This window comes from Brassica napus, chromosome A9 (assembly GCF_020379485.1).
Source record: "Brassica napus cultivar Da-Ae chromosome A9, Da-Ae, whole genome shotgun sequence".
Lineage (NCBI taxonomy): Eukaryota > Viridiplantae > Streptophyta > Magnoliopsida > Brassicales > Brassicaceae > Brassica > Brassica napus.
Genome location: NC_063442.1, coordinates 34140635 through 34154224, shown reverse-complemented (window position 1 = coordinate 34154224; position 13590 = coordinate 34140635). Strand labels below are relative to the sequence as shown.

At 28.0% G+C, this 13590-nt stretch overlaps 1 protein-coding gene and 1 non-coding gene across 2 annotated transcripts; one reads left to right on the top strand and one right to left on the bottom strand.

Annotated features, from left to right (window-relative positions):
- Nucleotides 1-2203: 2203 nt before the first annotated feature.
- LOC106395312 (RHOMBOID-like protein 4) lies at nt 2204-4200 on the top strand. The gene is made up of 6 exons (XM_013835815.3): nt 2204-2763; nt 2842-3005; nt 3095-3258; nt 3347-3591; nt 3668-3794; nt 3906-4200. Exons 1-6 carry the CDS (start codon nt 2411-2413, stop codon nt 4026-4028), a joined length of 1176 nt encoding a protein of 391 aa, XP_013691269.1. The 5' UTR covers nt 2204-2410; the 3' UTR covers nt 4029-4200.
- A 224-nt stretch (nt 4201-4424) lies between these two features.
- TRNAK-UUU lies at nt 4425-4496 on the bottom strand. The gene has a single exon. It is a non-coding gene; the product is annotated as a tRNA-Lys (tRNA).
- Nucleotides 4497-13590: the final 9094 nt, after the last annotated feature.

Here is a 13590-nt window from a genome sequence, read left to right as displayed (position 1 = left end):
GCGGATCTTCTGAGCTTTATCCGGACCGATCCGAACCCGGTTGGTTCCGAACCGATACCGTACCGGAAATTTTAAAAAACCGAATGGGACTTCTAGGCTTACATCCGAAAATCCGAAAACCCGTTTAAACCGAACCGAATCCGACGGGGGGACCGAACGCCCAGGCCTAACCATAAGAATGGTTAAATCATTTGTAAATTTATCAATTATTTAATATAAAAATAATCAAAATAAAATAGATTTCTAAACATTACTAAAGTTTAATAACTGCCGGTCCATTTTTCTGACCATTCTATATACAATTTCCTAAAAAATACACAACAAATTGTGAATTTAACCATTTTGAATTCATTGGAAAACAATGAATACATAAAATAAATTTAAAATTTCCAAATAAATTTAGATTTTTCTATTATTTTGTAATTTATAATTGATTCTAATGTACATTTACAAATACAAATGTTAAATTATAAATTCTAAAGCTATAAAAAACAAATCCGGGCGTAGCCCGGAACAGTTCCTAGTCACCATAATGATGTTTTAAGTCTTCCAGATACGATTTCTAATAGTAGCTTTATTTAAAGAGTGTGGTATACTGTTAATTTGTTAAGCCTATTTGGATCATCAATGTATATAGTTTCTCTGTTTGTTAAGTCTCTATTTATGCTATCAACAAAAAAAAAAATAATACTATCAACAAATTCGTTATTTGAAATAAATCAATAGACCGGAAGGGAAAACTCAAAACCATTCAACATAAAATATAAGTTGTATCGATATGTATGTCTGAGTCACACAATCGTACATGCGTTAAACATCAACCTACACCATCTCAGACTCTCAGTAATCAATAAAATGTTTCCAAGTCACTTTTGGTGGAGTCATTGTAATATTATCCTATCATCTGCCACTAGTATTGTCCAAGTACAGAAAATGTCAATCGTATGTGTTACCATTAAAAGTCACTTAAGTAGTTCTAAATCGAATCTAAAACCGGATCGTATATCAAAAGTTCAAAACTATTTGTACCAAATTTATTGAGTTTCTTTATTCGCCGGCATGGTCAGACCAGGAAGCGTGAGCGGCTAAAACTCTATCAAGAACTTGAGGTAAAGGCTTTGCCTCTCCTTATCTCCTCTGCCTTGCTGATATCTTTGCCATGTGAACCAACGTTTTCCATTTATCCTGTTTTAGGTTAGTACATGATTTGCTTTCCCTAAAATCAAGGGACTTGTTATCAATATCAATGGAGTTGATTTGATCTCATCGAAGTTTTATTTAGGGAACTACAAACGGCTAGTCAACATGATTGTTTCAGCCCATGCGCCATTTTCCTTGAGTAGCTTTACTATCCGGTTTCTAGCTCTTAAATAGAGTAATTTTTTGTTGGCAAAAAAAAATGTTCTATAAATTTTGGAATTACACAAGTCAACGAAATAAACAGAATCTAAGAATTAATCAAAGACACAAACTTTTTTTTTTTTGTAAAAAATCAAAGACACAAACTTGAGGTCAAAGAAAAAGGAAACAAACAAATATAAGAGATATCGGTTAAGATATTGCTATCTCATATAGAGAAAAGTTCAGCACTATGAGAGCAAATAAACTTATATTTAAAAGAAATAAAAAGAATAAATACGACTTTTTCTTTAAAAACTGTTTCATGTACTGTATATTGCTTTGATTAAAATAAAGAAGTTGAAAAACATTTTGAAATTTTTATGTCGAGTGCTGATTTTCTATAGACAAATACTTTTCCAAAATTTAATATCAGTATTCAAATGTTATGGTTGAATGCAAATTAATTAGTAGACTCGTAGTTGTTCAACAAAGACATAAGACCAAGAATAAAATACATAACTAAGGAAATGCATTAATGAATTTATAGCAGAAGATAATCTCAGAGAAGATTAACTTATGTTAAAATATCAGAAAGAAAATATATAAGATTTCCAGCGTGTAAATGTAGATTTCTTAGGAGAGGTAGCAGAGAGAGTACTTGCTAAAACCGCGTTAACAAAACTAATAAAAGGCTTTAAACCGAAAATCCATTACATGTGATTTATGATAAACTGAAACTTTTCATCTAAACCGGAAACTTTTCATCTAAACCGGAAACCTACACGAGCAAAACAAGTTTTGGTTATCTAATGAAAAATTGGTTTACTGGTATAATTAGAAACCGTGTGTCGCACATTTGGTAAAGACGGTTGACTAACTCTTTCCTTTTTCTTATGTTAAGAGTTAAGACACAATCTGCAGAAGATAGCCCTTCTTGTCTGAAGAAGAACACGCTTTTAAGCTCAAAACTCCCAAAACCGATATAAACTCAAAAACCTAAATTTTTCTCAAATTCAATCTCCAATCTCTCGAATTTTTTGTTCAAACCTCGAATCTTTAACTGATTCGAATGGGCGAGAAGGATTCAGAGACAGCTCCGATTTGGGGAAAACCCCAACAGAGAGAGAGCAGCAACATCCACCCAGTGAATATAGAACCATCTACTCAATCTGGGCAACATCGATCGCTGAATCGAAGCCGAGGAGGTTCTTATGCCGAGCGAGGAAGAGGAGTCAAGGAGTTTCGTAGCTGGTTCCCTTGGCTGATCCCCTGTTTCGTGATCGCCAACGTCGTCGTGTTCGTGATCACCATGTATGTCAACAACTGCCCGAAGAAATCTGGAGATTGTTTCGCCGGTTTCTTGGGTCGGTTCTCGTTTCAGAGCACACGGGAGAATCCTCTTCTTGGTCCTTCCTCTCTCACGTAAGTGTATTATCCTCAAAGAAGTGGTTTTGACTTCGGTCAAACCGGCTTTTTTTGAGATTGATTTTGGTTTAACAGGTTAAGAACAATGGGTGGGTTAGAAGTAAAGAAAGTGGTTAAAGGAGATGAAGGATGGCGTTTGCTTTCTTGTAACTGGCTACATGGAGGAGTTGTTCACTTGCTGGTGAACATGTTGACTCTTTTGTTCATCGGTATGCGTATGGAACGTGAATTCGGTTTTAGTAAGTACTCCTCTCTAGCTCTATGTGTTACTCACTCACCTTTGATTAAATGTGTGTATAACCTATGGTTTTTATATTGTTATTCTCAGTAAGGATTGGTTTGCTTTATTTGATATCTGGCTTCGGAGGAAGTATATTGTCAGCTCTTTTCCTCCGCTCAAACATCTCCGTGGGAGCTTCTGGTGCCGTGTTTGGTTTACTTGGAGGAATGCTCTCTGAGATCTTTATCAATTGGACTATCTATTCTAACAAGGTACTGATACCTTTAAAAACTTATATTTTCATATATATATGATCTAGAGGTTGAGACTTTAATGTTGTTTGTTTATGTTTTTGTATAGGTTGTGACGATTATAACTCTTGTATTGATTGTGGCGGTAAACTTGGGACTCGGTGTGCTTCCGGGAGTAGATAACTTTGCTCATATAGGTGGTTTTGCTACTGGTTTTCTTCTTGGATTCGTGCTCTTGATCCGTCCTCATTACGGATGGATTAACCAAAGGAATGCTCCTCTAGGTAAACCGCACAAGTACAAGATGTACCAGGTCATATTATGGACCGTGTCTCTTCTCCTCTTGCTTGGTTGGTAAGTGTTACATTACATCAACTATAAACCAGTCTGTTTATTTATCCTATAGTAATGATCTTTGTCTCTTTGTCAGGTTCATTGTTGGTTTGATCTCTCTTTTCAACAATGTGGATGGAAACAAACACTGCTCATGGTGTCATTATCTTTCATGTGTTCCAACTTCTAGATGGAGCTGTAACCGAGAACCAGCCTCTTGCACGGTAAAGATTCTTTGTAGACATTTATCTTTCGTGGTTTCTCCAACCTTGGCCCTTGGATAGAAGAATCTCCTTTAACATTACTATGTGTTTTTTTCTTTTATTTCCCTGCAGACGACTCAATTAGGCAACCAATTGCGCATGACTTGTTTGAGGAACGGCAAGTCTGGATCGTACATTTTGGCTAATCCATCGGATTCACGGATTAATAGCTTATGCGTTCAGCTTTGCCGTTGATTTACTTAACTGGTTATAGAGATCAATACACATTCAGATTCCGTTGTATCTTCTTCGTCACACACTCTTTCTTTCTTGCTTGCTTTGTATATATATCTTATAAATAATACTACAGTATGTTGTTCTGAATTATGTTTTTTTTATTGAGCTGTGAAACTCTGGTAAATTTCAATGGTCGAGCTCGATCCTATTTAGTAAATTTGCATGGGTAACGTTTAGAACTTCAGAAGAAACGTTATTTACATCTTGAAAACACAAGTGGACTACCCCAGGCAGCCAAACTCGGTTTTTTATTGTCTTTGAAATTTTGAATCCTATGTTATTTTTTGCCATAGGCTGATCTCTTGTCGGCCATGTGTGTTCTTAAAATTTAAAAAAAAATGTATAACAAACAGTCGCCGTCTGTGGGGATCGAACCCACGGCCACGGGATTAAAAGTCACGCGCTCTACCACTGAGCTAAGACGGCTTCGATGATTTGTTAGTATTTATAACGTACTATCCAGCACCTATACAAATAACAGTCTCGTTAACTTCTGAGTCGATTAGAGGGTCTCTGAGTGGAGCTTTTACTCTTTTGAGTAAAGAACACTTAAAGAGACTATCGAAGTTACCAAAACATCTTTGCTTTCTGTAGAACTAGGGATTAACCCGGGCTACGCCCGGGCATTTTTATTTTTTTCTAATTTAAGTTGTTAAATTATTTATATTTAGGTTATGATATATATTTATATAAATGTTAAGATGCATGTCATAATTAAAATTTATTTTTAAATCTTAACACGTTAAATTAACATATTTTTTACTATTTAAATATTTTTTGTAATTTTGTTGGCTATCTAGTTATCATATTTAGCAAAACTATCTGTTGAGTGTTAACAAAAATGTTTTAGATATTAAATTAAACTGTTGAGTATTTTCGGATCGACCACATGCTCAACAATCAATCGATCCGTAAAAAGATGGTCGATCTCCTTGGCCAGGTAAGTACAATTTTAGCAAAAATATCTTTGATTTTCAGATATTAAGTATATAACTATTCTTTTTTAATTGTATTTTTTGATTAAATTATTGTATTATAATGTTTATGTAAATATTTTTTGTGATGTTTGAATTTGTGTTGTCCGTATACTTAACCTAGGTGATATTGATGTTTAACAATTTATTGTTTTCTGGAAATAGAAAATAATGATATATTAAAACGTATCTAATACTTGTTAAATGATAGTATAATATAAATTATATCTATTATTTGAAAATAACCATTTGTTGTTTTTTATTTTTTTTTTAAATCAGAAATTATTTTTATTTAAAAACATTATTCATATATAATATAATAGTTTAAGTTTGGAAGATTAATATATATATATATAAATTATGTATATTTTTTAAAAAATAATTTAAGATATTATATATTGAGTAACTGAGTAAAAGCTGAATTTCTTATCTTGAAAATAAAATATTTATATTTTTGTCTTCATGTTATACTCACCAATCCATCATTGATATTTATAACTCAGTATGTTTTTAAAATAACTTAGTTTTAAGTAATAAACAAATTTAATAATTAAATTCATCACCTATAATGTTATATAAACTATATTTGAAAACTCTTTAAAATTATATTTTAAACATAATATTACTATTATTTAATTTAAGTTATTTTAAGCATAATATATGCTAAACCAACTTAAATTATATTTACAATAGGACCATCCTAAACGTGTTAATAAACCAAAAACAATACTAAACCAACATGAACCAATACCTGATTCGGCGTGGAAGGAAGTGTTTCGGGATAAATGCTTGAATGGTTATTAACTGTAATAGTTTGATCATGAAATAGTTAGTATGAATATTAACAATAAAATGATGGATTAGATTAATTTAAATTTGTAAGAATACCTTTGAGTCTATGAAAAGCAATTCAATTCCCATGAATAAGTTTGGCTTTTGGAAGTTGCGGGTTTCCCAACAATGAATCCACCTAACAAAAAATTCGTTGTTATAAAAAAATCTCCTTCAAAGTCATTAAAGGTTTTTGGGACGGCAATAGTTGATGGTGGAACCATTTTTTTGCTCGAGTGCTTTGAAGTTTTCCTTGATAGTATGAGGTTGATGTTGATGGAATAATGAGTTTTGTATGGACTTTCTTGACTCCCTCTGTTTCAAAATACATGAAGTTTTAGGTTGGGACACAAATATTAAAACACTTGTTTTTTATCTAAAAGGTATCACTAAAATATAAATTAAAAATTATTCAACCAATCACAAAACATACTACAAAATATAATTGGTTACACAGTTTTTGATAAAGTTAAAAGATACCTTGAAATATGAAAACATCATCTATTTTGAAACATCAAAAACTCTCTAAAACATTATCTATTTTGAAACGGAGGGAGTACATTTTAATTTTTTTTGTTTAATGTGGTATTTTCATTTTTATATAACTTACTACCATTTTAAGATATATGTACCTTTAAGATAGATGTTTAAATCTTAATGTACTTTTTTCATTTTTTAAAAATGTTTATTTCCATTTCTTATATTTTTTATTTACGTAATATCTATATTTTATATTTTAAAATAGATATTTAAATCTTAATGTACTTTTTCCTTTTTTTTTAAATTGTGTATTTACTTATATTATATATTTTACATTTTAAGATAGATGTTTAATGCTTAATGAACTTTTTCCATTTTTAAAAAAAAAATTGTGTATTTACTTATTATTATATATATAATTCATATATTATAGATTTACATATTTACTTATTATATATTTTTCTGTATATGTATTTTCATTTCTTGTACTTTTTATTTACTTAATATCTCTATTTTACTTTTTAAGATAGATGTTTAAATCTTAATGTACGTTTTCCATTTTTTTTTAAATTGTATATTTCTATTTGTTATACTTTCTATTTACGTAATATCTATATTTTAAATTTTAAGATATATTTTTAAATCTTAATGTAATGTTCCATTTTTTAAATTGGGTATTTACTTATATTATATATTTAATTTTTATTTATATTGTGTATTTCTATTTCTTATACTTTCTATTTACTAATAATTTTATATTTTAAGATAGATTTACATTTTAAGATAGATGTTTAAATACTAATGTATTTTTTCTATGTTTTTAAATTGCGTATTTCTTTTTCTTATACTTTCTATTTGCGTAATATCTATATTTTATATTTTAAGATAGATGTTTAAATCTTAATATAATTTTTTCCATTGTTTTTAAGTTGTGTATTTCTTTTTCTTATACTTTCTATTTACTTCATATCTATATTTTACATTTTAAGATAGATGTTTAATATTTAATGTACTCTTTCCATTTTTTTAAAATTGTGCATTTACTTATTATTGTATATATAATTCGTATATTTATATATTTATAATATTTACTTATTATTTATTTTTCTATATATTGTGTATTTCTCTTTCTTATACTTTATATTTTATTAATATCTATTTTTTATATTTTAAGATAGATGTTTAAATATTAATGTATTTTTTCATTTTTAATGTAAAACGGCAATGTTTTAAAGAAGAACTTGGATATTAACAATAAAATGATGGATTAGATTAATTTAAATTTGTAAGAATATCTTTGAGTCTATGAAAAGCAATTCAATTCCCATGAATAAGTTTGGCTTTTGGAAGTTGCGGGTTTCCCAACAATGAATCTACCTAACAAAAAGTTCGTTGTTATAAAAAATCTCCTTCAAGTTCATTAAAGGTTTTTGGGATGGCAAGAGTTGATGGTGGAACCATTTTTTTGCTCGAGTGCTTTGAAGTTTTCCTTGATAGTGTGAGGTTGATGTTGATGGAATAATGAGTTTTGTAGAGACTTTTTTGATGTAAAACTATATATATATTTTTTTGTTTAATGTGGTATTTTCATTTTTATATAATTTACTACCATTTTAAGATAGATGTACATTTTATTTAATGTACTCTTTCCATTTTTTTAAAATTGTGCATTTACTTATTATTGTATATATAATTCGTATATTTATATATTTATAATATTTACTTATTATTTATTTTTCTATAAATTGTGTATTTCTCTTTCTTATACTTTATATTTTGTTAATATCTATATTTTATATTTTAAGATATATGTTTAAATCTTAATGTATTTTTCTATTTTTAATGTAAAACGGCAATGTTTAATAGAAGAACTTGGACAAATAGTCAAATAATTATATTTATGTTTTTTTCTTTTTTTATAAAATGGTAATGTTATATTATGGAGATAAGACATTTTTTTAGTGAAAAATTGTAATCTTACATATCTTTAATGTAGTTTTTTCATTTTTTTATGTTGTATGTTTACATATTATTTTTATTTTTAAATGTAAAATGGTAATCTTACATATGTTTAATGTAGTATTTCTATTTTTTATGTTGTATGTTTACATATTATTTATTATTTTCGAAATTATATATAATATTTTTTTTACAAAATAGTAATGTTACATTATGGAGATAAGCCGTCTTTTTTTAGTGAAAAATGGTAATCTTACATATGTTTAATGTTGTTTTTCCATTTTTTATGTTGTATGTTTACATATTATTTTTTAAAATAAAAATGTAAAATAGTAATCTTACATATGTTTAATGTAGTATTTCCATTTTTATGTTGTATGTTTACATATATTTATTATTTTCGAAATTATATATAATGTTTTTTTACTTTTTTTTTTATAAAACGGTAATGTTACATTTTGGAGATAAGCCGTTTTTTTTGGGTGTTTTTCAAAACCAACCCATATTTTCAAGTCAAATCCAAAACCAACCCTTTTTTTTTGTCCATACTATTCATCAATAAAATTTTCATACTATCCTTATGTTTTTGAATTATTCACAAAATTGCCATTTTTATTTATTTTTTTATTAATTTCGAAATTAACAAAAAATCAAATACACCCTAACCATTTCTTCTTATTTACAAAAATGCCATCATCATCAATTTTTCCAACCACCATGAACCACCATTTTTGAGCTCTAAAGCTCTAGAATTCAATTTTCAACCACTTTTTTTCTCATTATAACCCAAAAAACTTCATTTTCTCTCATCTCCTCTACATTTCCATCTAAAAAACTCTCATAACTATCATTTTCATAATCACAAACTTCATATTTTCGAGTTTCTTCATTAGTGAATCGTTAAAGATGCTTCTTTTTGCTCATATTTGGAGTTTGGACGGTTGAAAAGGTTGGAAACAAGCTTTACACATGAAAAATGTAACTATTTACATGGTTTTCGTTCTTTTTCAGATCTGTGTCGCGACGGTAGACTGTTTTGTATGTCTACGCCTCCGTGGAGACTTACGATGCAGTCTATTTGTCAACGCACGGGTTAGTTTTGCAATTGAGCAGACAAATTTTTTTTCTAACGCAGACTTCCCCAGTAGTCTCCGTCTTTACCTTTGACAACAAAAATAAAACTTTCGGTAGACTTACTAAGACGTCTACCTAAAAGAGGTTAGTTTTTCATTTGACCGAACTTTTGACTTTTCAAAATAGACTTCAACGGAAGTCTACAAAATGTAGACTGCCAACAAAGTCTATAAAAGGTCAGTTTTGCATTTGACCAAAACTTTGACTTCGTGGAATAGGTTAGTTTTGTGTTTGACCAAAAAGTTTAAAAAGCAATCAAAAATTTATTAAATTGTAGACTTCATATGCAGTCTTCTTATCTTAAAAAAAAAATGTAGACTGCGTATAAAGTCTACTTTTTTATTTTGGTCAAATGCAAAACCAACCCGTCGGATTTGAGAGTAGACTTCACAAGAAGTCTACACACCCGTAGACGTTCATTTTAATCTACTGATTTGAAGTCAAACTTGGTCAATTGCAAAACTAACCTCTTTCAAAAAAATTCAAACATGTAGACTGCATATGAAGTCTAGTTCTCAAAGTCAAATCTTGGATGAATTCTGGTCAATTGCAAAAAGTAACCTTTTTAAATTGTAGACTGAAATGAAAGTCTACATGTACAAAATTACAACTTTTATTCAACTATAGAAAGCAACCCGTCAAATGGTCAATTGCAAAAACCAACCCAAAGAGTAGACCTATTTGACAGTCTACGTCTGTAAACTGAAAAGAACGTCAACATCTTCAGAGACTAAATATTAAGTCTTCATAGAAAAATCTATAAAAATGTGAATTTGTGTATTATTCATTAAATTTTTTCTAGTTTTTTTGTTTGACAGTGTGTGTTAGTTAATCCTAATGGGTTTGAGTGATTTTGAAAATAATTTTTTTTTATAATTATGAAGGTATAATTCATTTGATTTGACAATGTTGTTAGCTAATAATTGTAGACGTATTTCTAAGTCTTCGTTTATAGTTTTGCTAGTAAGGCTGAGCTTGTTTCAAAGCTGAAGTCGGTGACTGTGGAATATAATTTTACATTTTCAGCATATAAGACAACAAAAACTCCGTATGTGGCTAAGTGTCGTGTTCAAGGATGTGGTTGAAAACTTAGAGCGAGTGTGAAGTATGGGCCAAAGATATTTTGGGTGACAAAATATTCGAAAAAGATGAAGAATCGGAAAGGTTGAAGAATGTTCCTTGTGCATGATGGCTGTACACATGGTAAACTTCTTGAAATGACACAAGAAGATTATGATCTGGACAACAAAATTGAGAAGATGGTGCTAACCTATTCCTTACCAAACATCATTTAAAACAAATGACTCCGAATAGGAATATACTCCTCTTATGCCTGTCACGAATAATCGACAAGTACGAAACTTGATCGAGTTATCTAAGACACACTTTGTACGCCTTTGTGTATCAAGCCTGCGCCAATACACTAAAAAAATTGGATTGACTATATGTTAAATAATAAGTGTAGACGTTTTTGTAAATCTACAAATGTAGACTGCAGTTGAAGTCTACGTCGTAAATTCTATTAAAAGTGTATTTGTGTATTATTCATCATATTTTTTCATGATTTAATTATTTTACAGTGTATGTTAGTAAAATTTTAATGGTCTTGGATGAATTTCACAATTTAATGTGTTATAATTATACACTTGATACTTATTGCAAATTGTTTTGATTAGTATTATTCTTGAAAATTTTTGGGAAAATTTTGTATAGATTTTCTTCTTCTCACATGTGTGTTAGTTATTATTTTAGCTTATGGTGGTTTTACTTGTTTGGTTGGTTAGATCTTGTGAAAAAATTGATATCTAACAAAAAATTAATAATATCATACAAGTGAAAACAACTAAAAATGAATACAATGTTTATAGATTATGCATTAAAAAATTATTTAAAAATTAATATTTTATTATGAAAGTTATTACAGAGCAATATATTAAAAAGTATTCTTGAGTATGTTTGATTTTTCATAATCTTGATGCTTCAAATAAAGTCTTGGAAAAAGTACCTGCCAAATAAGATAGATTATGAGAAAAACATAAGATAAAAAATAAAATCATATTTTAGTAGACTTTTTATTAAGTCTACGTAAAGTTATTGTTTAGTAGACTTTAGTTGAAGTCTACACTAATGGAAAATTTTCATATTTAAAAGTGTGCATTTAGAAAATTTGAAAATACTTTGTTCTGGAAAATATTTCAAAAATGGTTTTTTGTCATCCTTGTAACAAAGCAAAAAGATAATGTATGAATCTATAAATTTAGTTCATTATAAACACAAAATATCTTATAATGAATATATGGAAAGCTTACATTTTTGGGAAGATGATTTGAAAATATTGGAAGAGAATACCTGCAAAATAAAATAAAATTTTAAAAAATAAGATAAAAATTAAAATCATATTTGAGTAAACTTCTAATGAAATTTGCTTAAAATTCAAGGCTAGTAGACTTCATTTGAAGTCTACCAGCCGTAAGTTTTAAGTAGATTTCAAATGAAGTCTACTCTATAAAAAAAAATAGATCTGAAAAATAATACATTAAAAATATGAAATAAGTTTAAATCTAAAAAACTTTTAAAAATATGATTTAATTGACAAAATAGTTATAAATTAAAGACATATTAATATGAATTTTAATATGTAACTTTATTTGAATATAAATACTAGAACACATATTTTAAATCTATAGATGTAAACCTTACATTTCTAGGAGGAGAAGAGAATAACTATGGAAGAAAATACCTGCAAAATAAGATAAAATTATTAAAAAACATAGAAAAAAATTAAAGTCATATTTTTGTAGACTTCCAATGAAGTCTGCTTAAACTTTATGGTTTAGTAAACTTCATATGAAGTCTGCAAGCTTTAGTAAACTTCTTTAGAAGTCTACACTGTCTGATAATTTTCAGATCTGAAAAAATCTATATATTTTGAAATGTGAAAATAATTTTAAATCTGAAAATACTTTACATAATATAATTTATAAGGTAAACTAGTAGCAAATTAATGTATAGAGCTTGATCTATAAATTTATTTGAATATAAACATGTAAATACATATTTAAAATCTATTAATCTAAAACTTACATTTTTAGAGGAGATGATGAAATCCATGAGTGATAATACCTACCAAAAAAAGATAATATTGTGAGAAATAAACATAAAATACACATTTAAAATCTATAGATCTAAAACTTACATTTTTTAAAGGAGAAGATGAAAACCATGAATCATAATATCTAAAATGACAAGATAATATTGTGAGAAAGACTTGAGAAAATTTTAGATAGAAAGAAGATAATGAGAGAGATTTAGAAACAATTGAGAGAATTTTAGAGAGAAGAGAGAAAGTTTTAGAGAGAAGGGAGAGAGTTTTAAGAACTTGTGCAGCCACTTTAGAGAGAAATTGAATAAATTTTGTTTATATAGGGAGACAAAAATGTAACTAGGTTAAAATTTACGATACTGTAGACTTCGTTTGAAGTCTACTAAAATTAAAATTTTGGAGTAGATCTTACTATAACATAGTAGACCTTTTTGGAAGTCTACTATAATAATTTAATTATTGTTGTTTATTCTTTATTATTTTAATAATTTTAATATATGATTTATTAAATTTATTTCTTTATTTTTTAATAGTTATAGTATATGATTTCACTTTTTTATTCTTAAGGAACTTAACTTAGTTTAAATATAATGATTTTTTGTAAAACAAATTGAAAAATATAGACTGAAAAAGACGTCTTCAGATAAATAGACTTTATTGTAGGTCTACGAAACCCTAAACCACAAATATCAAACCCTAAATGTTTTGCTTGATAATCAAAAAGTCTCATTTATACAAAATATAAACTACTAAACATTAATATGCAGATTTAAGTTAATAAAACAAAAAAAAAAACAAAATCTAAAATCTAACCCTATGAAATCAACTACTAAAAGACATAACATGTTAGAACCTTTTGTTTCTAAACTATGAACATAGTCTAGCACATGATAACCAAATTAGTATATATTCTTCAAAATTGTTCGATTATATGAAATTTTAATTTATTTACTTCATATTTTCCATTATATTGATGATTAATTAAAAATATCACAATAATTATTTTTATACATTTTCAAAATTAAATTAGTAGACCAAA

Excerpts from the sequence above, each read along its gene's own strand:
- LOC106395312 (XM_013835815.3), top strand. The coding sequence starts at position 2,411 with ATGGGCGAGAAGGATTCAGAGACAGCTCCGATTTGGGGAAAACCCCAA. Across the intron at positions 3,006-3,094 it reads GGAACGTGAATTCGGTTTTA|TAAGGATTGGTTTGCTTTAT; the intron begins GTAAGTACTCCT and ends TGTTATTCTCAG. Across the intron at positions 3,795-3,905 it reads GAGAACCAGCCTCTTGCACG|ACGACTCAATTAGGCAACCA; the intron begins GTAAAGATTCTT and ends ATTTCCCTGCAG.